At 45.8% G+C, this 17,055-nt stretch overlaps 1 protein-coding gene across 1 annotated transcript in view; it reads left to right on the top strand.

Moving 5' to 3' along the window:
- The window catches only part of AK8 (adenylate kinase 8), a 564,615-nt gene that overhangs the window by 256,878 nt on the left and 290,682 nt on the right, over window positions 1-17,055 (top strand). The window contains exon 9 of the mRNA XM_069609314.1: window positions 3,954-4,085. Coding sequence (XP_069465415.1) covers window positions 3,954-4,085 — 132 coding nt within the window. The remainder of the gene's footprint in view (window positions 1-3,953; window positions 4,086-17,055) is intronic.

Genomic DNA, 17,055 nt, shown 5'->3' with positions numbered 1-17,055 from the left:
GGCACAAGGGGAGTCAAGAGGATAAGCCATGTACATAAGGCATATTTCTCTAAGGTTAAGCAAAGAAGAAAACATTTACAAGCGCCAAGTATTGGACAATCAAAGATGTGAAAAGCCTATGCAAGGTGGAGTGAGCGAGTCTCCACAGGCCAAGAAGAGTAATGACACCCAGCACAATTAACCCCTTAAATGCTAAGGACGAGTATGCTCATCCTATTTGCATAGAATTGCAGAGAGCTCAGCATTTAAGGGGTTAAATCAAATAGCAATAAATAAAAGGTCAAAATGGACCAAAACGTGGTCGCCTAATAGGTGACTCAGAAGTCGGAAACAAGGGCTATCCATTAAACTCTAGATAAAGATAATGGTGTACTTACACTCCCTTGAAAGTCCCAGAACAGAGAACAGGCTGCAGGGACAACTACAAAAAAGAAGCCTTGGCTTGGGGCCTGCCCAATGAGAGATGGTAGAATTAATTGGGCAAGTGGGTAGGAGTCTGACGTTGCTCTCTGCACCCGAGTTTCTTTTTGGTTATGTGCTGCTAACGAGCTGAAAGTCCAAGGTTGGAAGAGAATGGCAACCAATTAGAGGGTCTACAAAGAGTCGGACTGGGCCATAAAATTGTCTCAGGCACCAACGGAAAAGTGGCCGACAGTTGCAAATGGCTAGTCATTCCTTTTGTGGCACTGTTTGAATAGTAACCAAGGGGGAGTTTTTTGATGAAGTGTGATGCAAATTGTGCATTTTGAAGAATATTTATTCTGCAACGCTGGTCAAAACTAGTAGCCGCAGAGTGAATTAATTCATCAAACTGGCCCAAATTGGCCTAAAAAGTGGGCCACTTTGAGAAACTGGCCCACACCAGCATTTTGTGGTTTTTGTTCGGCAGTGGGCCTATTGCCCTATGGGCCAGTCCGAGGCTGGGTCTATGTAGCAACATGCTATACAATGTTGCACAGACCAACCCGCAGTGTTATTCTGCTATAATCTGTATTATGCGTATTTAGAGGTGGTTCCAGGCGTGCCCATCAGATAAGGGTCATCCAGTGATATTACTAATACTTATATAATATATAGGTACATATATTCCCTTAACCAGTCCTGCCTTTGAATAGATTTTACAGTTTGCCACGTAGGATGATGTCATAGCTGACATACATTGAGGTATACAACCTTTGTGTACTCCAAGGTGAAGAGTGAGTGCGTGGACTACAGTTTGTTGCTTTCGCCAGATTGCCCTACTTTATTTGAGCAGACAATGAAGTAGTAATTGCCATATTCTTAGTCTGTCCGGTTATTTGGGTCTGAGATCATTATTGGTAATTCCATCTAGCACATGAGATGCTTCAAGATGCTAAAGTACAATGCCGTTGTTCCTTTCTCACCCTTGCATGCTCTGTTCTTTACTTGACTCATCAAAATGTGTTTTTAAAACATGTCACTGGGAAGAGCAACATAGAACACAATATTGCATAAAATAATTCACTTTCATAATCTCAAGTCATTGTCTAAAGAAAGCTGTGTAGTGCAGCTTTGCATTTACTCCCCATCCCCCCTTCTGGCTCCTTGGAGACACGTCTCCCTCGCCACACTTTCGTTAGCCCTTTGACACCATAGGCTCTCATCATCTCGGCCCTCCGTTCTCACCCAGTAGGTCTCGGGTTCTCTGGGTGTCCCAGTTCTCCTGTGCTCTCATACTTCGACTTGTGGACCTCCTCGGGCTCCAGCTCGCTCATTCTGTTTCTCTGGCTCACTTCTTTAATACAAGGAAAAAGGTGTTTGTTCCTAAAAGATTTTTAGGAATTCCCGTCCCCTGCACACCATCTAATATCTGAATAATCACATGAATCATTTAATGAAATTGTAAAGGATTCATATAAAGAGTTTGATATAGTTCCTTTAGTGATAAACAATTCGATTTGTGACATAGTTGGAAGAAATAACATCTCTCAATTTTCAAATCAAAAATACATAGTAATTTATTGTGCAAAGTAAAGACCAAGGCGTTTCGAGTTCACACTCTTCTTCAGGGGCAAAATAACAATTCTTCAAATTTCTACAAAATAGAAAAGAGTACATCTTAGTTTGCAGTTAGTTTGCAGTTGTAGCTACCAAAATAACAAGCATTATTTAGGCTGAATTCATAGGAAAACATAGAAAAATCTCATTATAAATCAAAACACACTTATGCAGAATTTTTACAAAAATCAGTGAACTTAAAACCGTTCTTGCTATGAAGGATTGGTCCTTTCTAAGGTAATCATTAGCACTCAATACCACCAGTGGTCCAGGAGGAGTCGGATTAGTCATAGTCAGTCACTTTGATTTGGAAAAAGAGGAATAAGGGTAAAATCCTCACATACCAATATGCGTAAATGTCAAGGCTTAGGGAAATGGTTCAAGATTCCAAAAGGAAATAATTTCTGGGGATACCAGTCCATGTAGTGATAGGAGCTCCATCTTCCAAATTAATTTGAAAAGATTGACCTCTTCTTCAAACAAACTTGTGTTGTTAGTTGGTATAAAAGAAATACCTAAATTCAGAGTGTCAAGTTGGGATTGAGAAAGTGATTTAGAGGAAATGTTTACTATTATCTGTTCCTTTATTGTTTGTTCTTCTGGCAGGGTTTTCTTTTTCCCTCGTCTGGCTTTTCTCCTCCTCCTCTGTTGGTTTTGGTGTTGATATGGCTCACTGAGGGTACTTATCTCTGGACTCTAAACAGAGATTAACATCTATGACACATCTATCCAAACCTGGTTGGGTACTATATTATTTGTTTGATAAGTACCCTCAGTGTGTGTGTGTTTTTTCTGTAAAACCGTTTTAAACTGGCCATCCGAGCCTGCTACGTATTCCTTGTTTCTGTTTTATACATTGGATGTGACAATTTTTGTATTGTGGACTAATTTATTTAATTGGATGTTTTAAATTTTACGATTTTTTCGTTATTAAAAATCGATACTGATTTTTTTAACCTTGACTGGTCCCACCTTTTGATTTACTTAGAGTGTTAATGTTTGACACCTCTGGTACCTGCCTGATAGCTTTGTCTCTCTATACAGGGACTATTATCCCCCCGGATATAGACAAAGTACACACTGCTAATTCTGATTAGACAGTTGTATACCGGGTTTCCTCTCCTTGTAAGTACTTATTTCTGAGCCCCGGCACTTATTTCTGAGCCCCGGCACTTATTTCGGAGAGCTGGCACTTATTTTGGAGCACTGGCTGGCACTTATTTCTGAGCCCCTGCGCTTATTTCTGAGCCCCAGCACTTATTTCGGAGCACTGGCACTTATTTCTGAGCCCCTGCACTTATTTCTGAGCCCCAGCACTTATTTCTGAGCCCCAGCACTTATTTTGGAGCGCTGGCACTTATTTCTGAGCCCCAGCACTTATTTCTGAGCCCCAGCACTTATTTCGGAGCGCTGGCACTTATTTGTGAGCCCCTGCACTTATTTCTGAGCCCCAGCACTTATTTCTGAGCCCCAGCACTTATTTCGGAGCGCTGGCACTTATTGTCTCAGACTCTGGTTGATTATGATGTGGTGTTTTGGCTACTTTACTATTTCTACTGCCAGTCATCTGTAGTCCACAACAAGCAACAACAGTGAGCTCTGGGCCTTGACTAGTGTGTTATTGTATGTCATGTGTTGGTTGTGATTTCTAAATCGCACACCTGCTGCAGGCAGAGCAACTATCACCCCAGTGAGCCTACGGGAGTTGCAAATGTAACCCCACACATTTGGCAATGTGGTCAGAAGCCACGGATGGTGGTAACAGTGGGTGGGCAGGTGCCCGTCCCGACATGGCACACACGTGCAGGACAATATTTGAGCCCTGTCCGGCACTCATTATTTTACAATTGAAGTCCGGGGAAAGGTGTGTTGGATGTGCGCTGTTCAGCCTTGCCTTTGACCTCTCCCTCTCTCCCTCTCTCCTCCCTCTGCAGCAGTTACCTTCGTCCAGAGCCGCCACCGCTCCGTGGCCCCCCACACTCCGCGGATCCTGCTCTACGGGCCCCCAGGCAGCGGGCGGAGCCTGCAGGCCGCGCTCCTGGCCCAGAGATACGGCATTGTCGACGGTAAGTGGCCTCGGTCAGCCTCCGCTTCCTGCCTCAGTGGAATCTGTATCATTCCTCGTGCCTCCCTTAGCACCTCCCTCAGCACCCGTGTCAGGCCTCAGCAGAACTTCCCACCGGAGGCGGCCACTGGCCCCTGAAAGCGCTGCACTTAGATTGCGCTTTCTCTGCCCTTTGAGCTCGGGCGCCACATCCGTTTCCCGCCAGAGGAGAGTAGTGAACTGGGCGTGAATTGCGTCTGATGTCTGGGTTCTGCTGTCCACTATTGAAAGCTGCTCACAAAGAGGTACAACGTTCATTCATTGCCTGGATTTTTTTCGGCGGATTTTTTTTCCCCGGTTTTTGGCTGAAAAAACATAAAAAAATATGGAAGGGGCTGCGGGGGGGGGTAAAGGGATATAAGGAGTAGGGGGTTGTGGGAAACGGGTAGTAAACAACTGGGAAATGGGTAGTAAAAAATTGGGAGGTGGGGGGGGAACCCCCCAAATAAAAATAAATGAAATATAGCAGTGTTTTTTCAGCCAAAAATAAATACTTTGCGAAAAAAAACCCTGGCGATGGAATGACATAGAACCCGCAAAGAAATCTGCTGGTCCCGCAGATCGGTAAAAATAGCGCTGAAAGAGGTGGTACGATTTTACCGCTATTTTTCCCCAGCCGCACGATTTTCTGCCAATTGTCAGGCGGAATTAGCCATGAGGACAGGCTTTACATGTCCACCTGACGAATGCGGCAGCGGCATTACCGCCAGCACGCGCTGTCATGCTGGCACTCGGGCTGTGGATTCCTGCGGAATTTCCATGAAATGGCCACCTGGCGGTTTCCAGAGGAATCCCGTTTCAGTACCTGCTGCAATCGTTCATTGCGGGCAGCATGTACACTGTTCCGTGAAGGTAGTGAAACATGGAAGAGTAAAGGCGGCTTTCCACGTGAGTTACTCGTCGCTTTTTCACTACGTGGTGTAAAAGTTAAGAATTGCACGGAGGGGACCTGTTGCACTTAATGGGTTGGTCAGGACTGTGACACGCCGGGGCAGTGTTCTGATGTTCGAGATGTGTTCAATGCCATGGGAGGTGTGCGTATTGTGAGGTGGAACGTAGAATTAGTGCGCCCCCGTGCCAGGAGCAATCAGTGGAGACCCAGATGGGCTTCTGGAGCATCCCTCTGGTGTGGTCGTGAGGGCGTCCTGGTAGTGGTACACCTCAGGTGCGAGGAGAAGCCCCGAGGCACCCTACAGTGAGCTGGATTTCTATCACCAGACACTGTGAAGTGCCTAGTCCTAAATCGCAGTGGAGAACGACTGGTGAGGGGAGAGGGGGACATGAGAGCAGGCAGCACTGGGTATCAAGTCAACAGTTAGTAAAATAGGTCCAGGTGCACCCAAATCAGTGTGGGGTAAAACTACAGTGGGACGCTGTGACAAAGCGTCTTCCAGTCCTCGGCTCAAGGACCTGGAAGTGATGTCAGGTCCTCGCTGCCAGGGATATCCCAAGGAGAAGCTTCACACACACTTTTTAACCACCAAACAAATAAGGACCACACCTCCCAGAATCCCCCTCTCTCACAGAGGGAAAACCCGGACCGAATCCAGGAAACACACTTGGAGATCTAAGGTTGGGAAGAGTATGGGAAAACTCCAGGCAGCTCACAGAAGTACACATATCAGAAACGTACTTCCAGACTCCCTCCCTTTTAACACCCAGCCTGACAAAGGAGTGTAACTCTCATCTGTGCAACAGACAGACAGGGTTACACTTCTACCCCACACCACACGAGGACCTGGAGGGAAGAAAAACGTATGTTCTCCCCACAGTTTCAACCACTAGGGAAAGAGAGTCTTCTGCAGTCAACACATCCTTTGACATCGATATTTTAAGTATGGTGTATTTTTTTAATGTTAATATTTTAATTGTGTATATTAACCTGCGCCACATCTAGATAAGATGGTGAATGTTAGCACGCCCACACCTAGACAGAATTCTAAACATCGGCCTGCGCCGCATCTAGATAAGATTGTGAATGTTAGCACGCACACCTTGACAGAATTCTAAACATCGGCCTGCGCCGCATCTAGATAAGATTGTGAATGTTAGCACGCCCACACCTAGACAGAATTCTAAACATCAGCCTGCGCCGCATCTAGATAAGATTGTGAATGTTAGCACGCCCACACCTAGATAGAATTCTAAACACCAGCAGCGCCCCATCTAGATAAGATTGTGAATGTTAGCACGCCCACACCTTGACAGAATTCTAAACATCAGCCTGCGCCGCATCTAGATAAGATTGTGAATGTTAGCACGCCCACACCTAGATAGAATTCTAAACACCAGCCTGCGCCGCATCTAGATAAGATTGTGAATGTTAGCACGCCCACACCTAGATAGAATTCTAAACACCAGCCTGCGCCCCATCTAGATAAGATTGTGAATGTTAGCACGCCCACACCTAGATAGAATTCTAAACACCAGCCTGCGCCCCATCTAGATAAGTTGGTGAATGTTAGGACGCCCACACCTAGATAGAATTCTAAACACCAGCCTGGCCCCATCTAGATAAGATGGTGAATGTTAGCACGCCCACACCTAGACAGAATTCTAAACATCGGCCTGCGCCGCATCTAGATAAGATTGTGAATGTTATCACGCCCACACCTAGATAGAATTCTAAACATCAACCTGCCCCCATCTAGATAAGATGGTGAATGTTAGCACGCCCACACCTAGACAGAATTCTAAACATAAACTTGCGCCGCATCTAGATAAGATTGTGAATGTTAGCACGCCCACACCTAGACAGAATTCTAAACATTGGCCTGTGCCCCATCTAGATAAGATTGTGAATGTTAGCATGCCCACACCTAGACAGAACTCTAAGCATCGGCCTGCGCCGCATCTAGATAAGATTCTGAATGTTAGCACGCCCACACCTAGACAGAATTCTAAACATCGGCCTTCGCCGCATTTAGAAAAGATTGTGAATGTTAGCACGCCCACACCTAGACAGAATTCTAGACATCAGCCTGCGCCGCATCTAGATAAGATTGTGAATGTTAGCACGCCCCCACCTAGATAGAATTCTAAACACTGGCCTGCGCCGCATCTAGATAAGATTGTGAATGTTAGCACGCCCACACCTAAACAGAATTCTAAACATCGGCCTGCACCGCATCTAGATAAGATTGTGAATGTTAGCACGCCCATACCTAGAGAGAATTCTAAACACTGGCCTGCGCCGCATCTAGATAAGATTTTGAATGTTAGCACTCCCACACCTAAACAGAATTCTAAACATCGGCCTGTGCCGCATCTAGATAAGATTGTGAATGTTAGCACGCCCACACCTAAACAGAATTCTAAACATCGGCCTGCGCCGCATCTAGATAAGATTGTGAATGTTAGCACGCCCACACCTAGACAGAATTCTAAACATCGGCCTGCGCCGCATCTAGATAAGATTGTGAATGTTAGCACGCCCACACCTAGACAGAATTCTAAACATCGGCCTGCGCCGCATCTAGATAAGATTGTGAATGTTAGCACGCCCACACCTTGACAGAATTCTAAACATCAGCCTGCGCCGCATCTAGATAAGATTGTGAATGTTAGCACGCCCACACCTAGATAGAATTCTAAACACCAGCCTGCGCCCCATCTAGATAAGATTGTGAATGTTAGCACGCCCACACCTTGACAGAATTCTAAACATCGGCGTGCGCCGCATCTAGATAAGATTGTGAATGTTAGCACGCCCACACCTAGATAGAATTCTAAACATCGGCCTGCGCCGCATCTCGATAAGATTGTGAATGTTAGCACGCCCACACCTAGACAGAATTCTAAACATCAGCCTGCGCCGCATCTAGATAAGATTGTGAATGTTAGCACGCCCACACCTAGATAGAATTCTAAACACCAGCAGCGCCCCATCTAGATAAGATTGTGAATGTTAGCACGCACACCTTGACAGAATTCTAAACATCAGCCTGCGCCGCATCTAGATAAGATTGTGAATGTTAGCACGCCCACACCTAGATAGAATTCTAAACACCAGCCTGCGCCGCATCTAGATAAGATTGTGAATGTTAGCACGCCCACACCTAGATAGAATTCTAAACACCAGCCTGCGTCCCATCTAGATAAGATTGTGAATGTTAGCACGCCCACACCTAGATAGAATTCTAAACACCAGCCTGCGCCCCATCTAGATAAGTTGGTGAATGTTAGGACGCCCACACCTAGATAGAATTCTAAACACCAGCCTGCGCCGCATCTAGATAAGATTGTGAATGTTAGCACGCCCACACCTAGATAGAATTCTAAACACCAGCCTGCGTCCCATCTAGATAAGATTGTGAATGTTAGCACGCCCACACCTAGATAGAATTCTAAACACCAGCCTGCGCCCCATCTAGATAAGATTGTGAATGTTAGCACGCCCACACCTAGATAGAATTCTAAACACCAGCCTGCGCCTCATCTAGATAAGTTGGTGAATGTTAGGACGCCCACACCTAGATAGAATTCTAAACACCAGCCTGGCCCCATCTAGATAAGATGGTGAATGTTAGCACGCCCACACCTAGACAGAATTCTAAACATCGGCCTGCGCCGCATCTAGATAAGATTGTGAATGTTAGCACGCCCACACCTAGATAGAATTCTAAACATCAGCCTGCCCCCAATCTAGATAAGATGGTGAATGTTAGCACGCCCACACCTAGACAGAATTCTAAACATAAACTTGCGCCGCATCTAGATAAGATTGTGAATGTTAGCACGCCCACACCTAGACAGAATTCTAAACATTGGCCTGCGCCCCATCTAGATAAGATTGTGAATGTTAGCACGCCCACACCTAGACAGAATTCTAAACATCGGCCTGCGCCGCATCTAGATAAGATTGTGAATGTTAGCACGCCCACACCTAGACAGAATTCTAAACATCGGCCTGCGCCGCATCTAGATAAGATTGTGAATGTTAGCACGCCCACACCTAGACAGAATTCTAAACATCAGCCTGCACCGCATCTAGATAAGATTGTGAATGTTAGCACGCCCACACCTAGATAGAATTCTAAACACTGGCCTGCGCCGCATCTAGATAAGATTGTGAATGTTAGCACACCCACACCTAAACAGAATTCTAAATATCGGCCTGCGCCGCATCTAGATAAGATTGTGAATGTTAGCACGCCCACACCTTGACAGAATTCTAAACATCAGCCTGCGCCGCATCTAGATAAGATTGTGAATGTTAGCACGCCCACACCTAGATAGAATTCTAAACACTAGCCTGCGCCCCATCTAGATAAGATTGTGAATGTTAGCACACCCACACCTTGACAGAATTCTAAACATCGGCCTGCGCCGCATCTAGATAAGATTGTGAATGTTAGCACGCCCACACCTAGATAGAATTCTAAACACCAGCAGCACCCCATCTAGATAAGATTGTGAATGTTAGCACGCCCACACCTTGACAGACTTCTAAACATCAGCCTGCGCCGCATCTAGATAAGATTGTGAATGTTAGCACGCCCACACCTAGATAGAATTCTAAACACCAGCCTGCGCCGCATCTAGATAAGATTGTGAATGTTAGCACGCCCACACCTAGATAGAATTCTAAACACCAGCCTGCGCCCCATCTAGATAAGATTGTGAATGTTAGCAGGCCCACACCTAGATAGAATTCTAAACACCAGCCTGCGCCCCATCTAGATAAGTTGGTGAATGTTAGGACGCCCACACCTAGATAGAATTCTGAACACCAGCCTGGCCCCATCTAGATAAGATGGTGAATGTTAGCACGCCCACACCTAGATAGAATTCTATACATCAGCCTGCTCCCCATCTAGATAAGATTGTGAATGTTAGCACGCCCACACCTAGATAGAATTCTAAACACCAGCCTGCGCCCCATCTAGATAAGATTGTGAATGTTAGCACGCCCACACCTAGATAGAATTCTAAACACCAGCCTGCGCCCCATCTAGATAAGTTGGTGAATGTTAGGACGCCCACACCTAGATAGATTTCTAAACACCAGCCTGGCCCCATCTAGATAAGATGGTGAATGTTAGCACGCCCACACCTAGACAGAATTCTAAACATCGGCCTGCGCCGCATCTAGATAAGATTGTGAATGTTAGCACGCCCACACCTAGATAGACTTCTAAACATCAGCCTGCCCCCAATCTAGATAAGATGGTGAATGTTAGCACGCCCACACCTAGACAGAATTCTAAACATAAACTTGCGCCACATCTAGATAAGATTGTGAATGTTAGCACGCCCACACCTAGACAGAATTCTAAACATTGGCCTGCGCCCCATCTAGATAAGATTGTGAATGTTAGCACGCCCACACCTAGACAGAATTCTAAACATCAGCCTGCGCCTCATCTAGATAAGATTGTGAATGTTAGCACGCCCACACCTAGACAGAATTCTAAACATCGGCCTGCGCCGCATCTAGATAAGATTGTGAATGTTAGCACGCCCACACCTAGACAGAATTCTAAACATCAGCCTGCACCGCATCTAGATAAGATTGTGAATGTTAGCACGCCCACACCTAGATAGAATTCTAAACACTGGCCTGCGCCGCATCTAGATAAGATTGTGAATGTTAGCACGCCCACACCTAGACAGAATTCTAAACATCGGCCTGCGCCGCATCTAGATAAGATTGTGAATGTTAGCACGCCCACACCTAGACAGAATTCTAAACATCGGCCTGTGCCGCATCTAGATAAGATTGTGAATGTTAGCACGCCCACACCTTGACAGAATTCTAAACATCGGCCTGCGCCGCATCTAGATAAGATTGTGAATGTTAGCACGCCCACACCTAGATAGAATTCTAAACATCGGCCTGCGCCGCATCTAGATAAGATTGTGAATGTTAGCACGCCCACACCTAGACAGAATTCTAAACATCAGCCTGCGCCGCATCTAGATAAGATTGTGAATGTTAGCACGCCCACACCTAGATAGAATTCTAAACACCAGCAGCGCCCCATCTAGATAAGATTGTGAATGTTAGCACGCCCACACCTTGACAGAATTCTAAACATCAGCCTGCGCCGCATCTAGATAAGATTGTGAATGTTAGCACGCCCACACCTAGATAGAATTCTAAACACCAGCCTGCGCCGCATCTAGATAAGATTGTGAATGTTAGCACGCCCACACCTAGATAGAATTCTAAACACCAGCCTGCGCCCCATCTAGATAAGATTGTGAATGTTAGCACGCCCACACCTAGATAGAATTCTAAACACCAGCCTGCGCCCCATCTAGATAAGTTGGTGAATGTTAGGACGCCCACACCTAGATAGAATTCTGAACACCAGCCTGGCCGGATCTAGATAAGATAGTGAATGTTAGCACGCCCACACCTAGATAGAATTCTATACATCAGCCTGCGCCCCATCTAGATAAGATTGTGAATGTTAGCACGCCCACACCTAGATAGAATTCTAAACACCAGCCTGCGCCCCATCTAGATAAGATTGTGAATGTTAGCACGCCCACACCTAGTTAGAATTCTAAACACCAGCCTGCGCGCCATCTAGATAAGATTGTGAATGTTAGCACGCCCACAACTAGATAGAATTCTAAACATCATCTGTGCCCCATCTAGATAAGAATGTGAATGTTTGCACTCCCACACCTAGATAGAATTCTGAACATCAGCCTGCGCCCCATCCAGATAAGATTGTGAATGTTAGCACGCCCACACCTAGATAGAATTGTGAACATTAACCTGCGCCCCATCTAGATAAGATTGTGAATGTTAGCACGCCCACACCTAGACAGAATTCTAAACATCGGCCTGTGCCGCATCTAGATAAGATTGTGAATGTTAGCACGCCCACACCTTGACAGAATTCTAAACATCAGCCTGCGCCGCATCTAGATAAGATTGTGAATGTTAGCACGCCCACACCTAGATAGAATTCTAAACACTAGCCTGCGCCCCATCTAGATAAGATTGTGAATGTTAGCACACCCACACCTTGACAGAATTCTAAACATCGGCCTGCGCCGCATCTAGATAAGATTGTGAATGTTAGCACGCCCACACCTAGATAGAATTCTAAACACCAGCAGCGCCCCATCTAGATAAGATTGTGAATGTTAGCACGCCCACACCTTGACAGACTTCTAAACATCAGCCTGCGCCGCATCTAGATAAGATTGTGAATGTTAGCACGCCCACACCTAGATAGAATTCTAAACACCAGCCTGCGCCGCATCTAGATAAGATTGTGAATGTTAGCACGCCCACACCTAGATAGAATTCTAAACACCAGCCTGCGCCCCATCTAGATAAGATTGTGAATGTTAGCAGGCCCACACCTAGATAGAATTCTAAACACCAGCCTGCGCCCCATCTAGATAAGTTGGTGAATGTTAGGACGCCCACACCTAGATAGAATTCTGAACACCAGCCTGGCCCCATCTAGATAAGATGGTGAATGTTAGCACGCCCACACCTAGATAGAATTCTATACATCAGCCTGCTCCCCATCTAGATAAGATTGTGAATGTTAGCACGCCCACACCTAGATAGAATTCTAAATACCAGCCTGCGCCCCATCTAGATAAGATTGTGAATGTTAGCACGCCCACACCTAGATAGAATTCTAAACACCAGCCTGCGCCCCATCTAGATAAGTTGGTGAATGTTAGGACGCCCACACCTAGATAGATTTCTAAACACCAGCCTGGCCCCATCTAGATAAGATGGTGAATGTTAGCACGCCCACACCTAGACAGAATTCTAAACATCGGCCTGCGCCGCATCTAGATAAGATTGTGAATGTTAGCACGCCCACACCTAGATAGAATTCTAAACATCAGCCTGCCCCCAATCTAGATAAGATGGTGAATGTTAGCACGCCCACACCTAGACAGAATTCTAAACATAAACTTGCGCCACATCTAGATAAGATTGTGAATGTTAGCACGCCCACACCTAGACAGAATTCTAAACATTGGCCTGCGCCCCATCTAGATAAGATTGTGAATGTTAGCACGCCCACACCTAGACAGAATTCTAAACATCAGCCTGCGCCGCATCTAGATAAGATTGTGAATGTTAGCACGCCCACACCTAGACAGAATTCTAAACATCGGCCTGCGCCGCATCTAGATAAGATTGTGAATGTTAGCACGCCCACACCTAGACAGAATTCTAAACATCAGCCTGCACCGCATCTAGATAAGATTGTGAATGTTAGCACGCCCACACCTAGATAGAATTCTAAACACTGGCCTGCGCCGCATCTAGATAAGATTGTGAATGTTAGCACGCCCACACCTAGACAGAATTCTAAACATCGGCCTGCGCCGCATCTAGATAAGATTGTGAATGTTAGCACGCCCACACCTAGACAGAATTCTAAACATCGGCCTGTGCCGCATCTAGATAAGATTGTGAATGTTAGCACGCCCACACCTTGACAGAATTCTAAACATCAGCCTGCGCCGCATCTAGATAAGATTGTGAATGTTAGCACGCCCACACCTAGATAGAATTCTAAACACTAGCCTGCGCCCCATCTAGATAAGATTGTGAATGTTAGCACGCCCACACCTTGACAGAATTCTAAACATCGGCCTGCGCCGCATCTAGATAAGATTGTGAATGTTAGCACGCCCACACCTAGATAGAATTCTAAACATCGGCCTGCGCCGCATCTAGATAAGATTGTGAATGTTAGCACGCCCACACCTAGACAGAATTCTAAACATCAGCCTGCGCCGCATCTAGATAAGATTGTGAATGTTAGCACGCCCACACCTAGATAGAATTCTAAACACCAGCAGCGCCCCATCTAGATAAGATTCTGAATGTTAGCACGCCCACACCTTGACAGAATTCTAAACATCAGCCTGCGCCGCATCTAGATAAGATTGTGAATGTTAGGACGCCCACACCTAGATAGAATTCTGAACACCAGCCTGGCCCCATCTAGATAAGATAGTGAATGTTAGCACGCCCACACCTAGATAGAATTCTATACATCAGCCTGCGCCCCATCTAGATAAGATTGTGAATGTTAGCACGCCCACACCTAGATAGAATTCTAAACACCAGCCTGCGCCCCATCTAGATAAGATTGTGAATGTTAGCACGCCCACACCTAGTTAGAATTCTAAACACCAGCCTGCGCGCCATCTAGATAAGATTGTGAATGTTAGCACGCCCACAACTAGATAGAATTCTAAACATCATCTGTGCCCCATCTAGATAAGAATGTGAATGTTTGCACTCCCACACCTAGATAGAATTCTGAACATCAGCCTGCGCCCCATCTAGATAAGATTGTGAATGTTAGCACGCCCACACCTAGACAGAATTGTGAATGTTAGCACGCTCACACCTAGATAGAATTCTAAACATCAGCCTGCGCCCCATCCAGATAAGATTGTGAATGTTAGCACGCCCACACCTAGATAGAATTGTGAACATTAACCTGCGCCCCATCTAGATAAGATTGTGAATGTTAGCACGCCCACACCTAGATAGAATTCTAAACATCAGCCTGCGCCCCATCTAGATAAGATTGTGAATGTTAGCATGCCCACACCTAGATAGAATTCTAAACATCGGCCTGCGCCGCATCTAGATAAGATTGTGAATGTTAGCACGCCCACACCTAGATAGAATTCTAAACATCAGCCTGCGCCCCATCTAGATAAGATTGTGAATGTTAGCATGCCCACACCTAGATAGAATTCTAAACGCCAGCCTGCGTCGCATCTAGATAGGATGGTGAATGTTAGCACGCCCACACCTAGACAGAATTCTGAACATCAGCCTGCGCCCCATCTAGATAAGATTGTGAATGTTAGCACGCCCACACCTAGCTAGAATTCTAAACACCAGCCTGCGCCGCATCTAGATAAGATTGTGAATGTTGGCACGCCCACACCTAGATAGAATTCTAAACACCAGCCTGCGCCCCATCTAGATAAGATTGTGAATGTTAGCACGCCCACACCTAGATAGAATTCTAAACATCAGCCTGCGCCCCATCTAGATAAGATTGTGAATGTTAGCATGCACACACCTAGATAGAATTCTAAACGCCAGCCTGGCCCCATCTAGATAAGATTGTGAATGTTAGCACGCCCACACCTAGATAGAATTCTAAACATCAGCCTGCCCCCCATCTAGATAAGATTGTGAATGTTAGCACGCCCACATCTAGCTAGAATTCTAAACACCAGCCTGCGCCGCATCTAGATAAGATTGTGAATGTTGGCACGCCCACACCTAGATAGAATTCTAAACACCAGCCTGCGCCCCATCTAGATAAGATTGTGAATGTTAGCACGCCCAAACCTAGATAGAATTCTAAACACCAGCCTGCACCCCATCTAGATAAGATTGTGAATGTTAGCACGCCTACACCTAGATAGAATTGTGAAAATTAACCTGCGCCCCATCTAGATAAAATGGTGAATGTTAGCACACCCACACCTAGATAGAATTCTAAACATCAGCCTGCGCCCCATCTAGATAAGATGGTGAATGTTAGCACGCCCACACCTGGATAGAATTCTAAACATCAGCCTGCGCCCCATCTAGATAAGATGGTGAATGTTAGCACGCCCACACCTAGATAGAATTCTATACATCAGCCTGCGCGCCATCTAGATAAGATGGTGAATGTTAGCACGCCTACACCTAGATAGAATTGTGAAAATTAACCTGCGCCCCATCTAGATAAGATTGTGAATGTTAGCACGCCCACACCTAGATAGAATTCTAAACACCAGCCTGCGCCCCATCTAGATAAGATTGTGAATGTTAGCACGCCTACACCTAGATAGAATTGTGAAAATTAACCTGCGCCCCATCTAGATAAAATGGTTGATGTTAGCACGCCCACACCTAGATAGAATTCTAAACATCAGCCTGCGCCCCATCTAGATAAGATGGTGAATGTTAGCACGCCCACACCTAGACAGAATTCTAAACATTGGCCTGCGCCCCATCTAGATAAGATTGTGAATGTTAGCACGCCCACACCTAGACAGAATTCTAAACATCGGCCTGCGCCGCATCTAGATAAGATTGTGAATGTTAGCACGCCCACACCTAGACAGAATTCTAAACATCGGCCTGCGCCGCATCTAGATAAGATTGTGAATGTTAGCACGCCCACACCTAGACAGAATTCTAAACATCAGCCTGCACCGCATCTAGATAAGATTGTGAATGTTAGCACGCCCACACCTAGATAGAATTCTAAACACTGGCCTGCGCCGCATCTAGATAAGATTGTGAATGTTAGCACGCCCACACCTAAACAGAATTCTAAACATCGGCCTGCGCCGCATCTAGATAAGATTGTGAATGTTAGCACGCCCACACCTAAACAGAATTCTAAACATCGGCCTGCGCCGCATCTAGATAAGATTGTGAATGTTAGCACGCCCACACCTAGACAGAATTCTAAACATCGGCCTGTGCCGCATCTAGATAAGATTGTGAATGTTAGCACGCCCACACCTTGACAGAATTCTAAACATCAGCCTGCGCCGCATCTAGATAAGATTGTGAATGTTAGCACGCCCACACCTAGATAGAATTCTAAACACCAGCAGCGCCCCATCTAGATAAGATTGTGAATGTTAGCACGCCCACACCTTGACAGAATTCTAAACATCAGCCTGCGCCGCATCTAGATAAGATTGTGAATGTTAGCACGCCCACACCTAGATAGAATTCTAAACACCAGCCTGCGCCGCATCTAGATAAGATTGTGAATGTTAGCACGCCCACACCTAGATAGAATTCTAAACACCAGCCTGCGCCCCATCTAGATAAGATTGTGAATGTTAGCAGGCCCACACCTAGATAGAATTCTAAACACCAGCCTGCGCCCCATCTAGATAAGTTGGTGAATGTTAGGACGCCCACACCTAGATAGAATTCTGAACACCAG

This window comes from Ambystoma mexicanum, chromosome 8 (genome assembly GCF_040938575.1).
Source record: "Ambystoma mexicanum isolate Mex_15411 chromosome 8, UKY_AmexF1_1, whole genome shotgun sequence".
NCBI lineage: Eukaryota > Metazoa > Chordata > Amphibia > Caudata > Ambystomatidae > Ambystoma > Ambystoma mexicanum.
The sequence above is the reverse complement of the archived record's forward strand: the minus strand, read 5'-3'. Positions and strand labels throughout refer to the sequence as shown.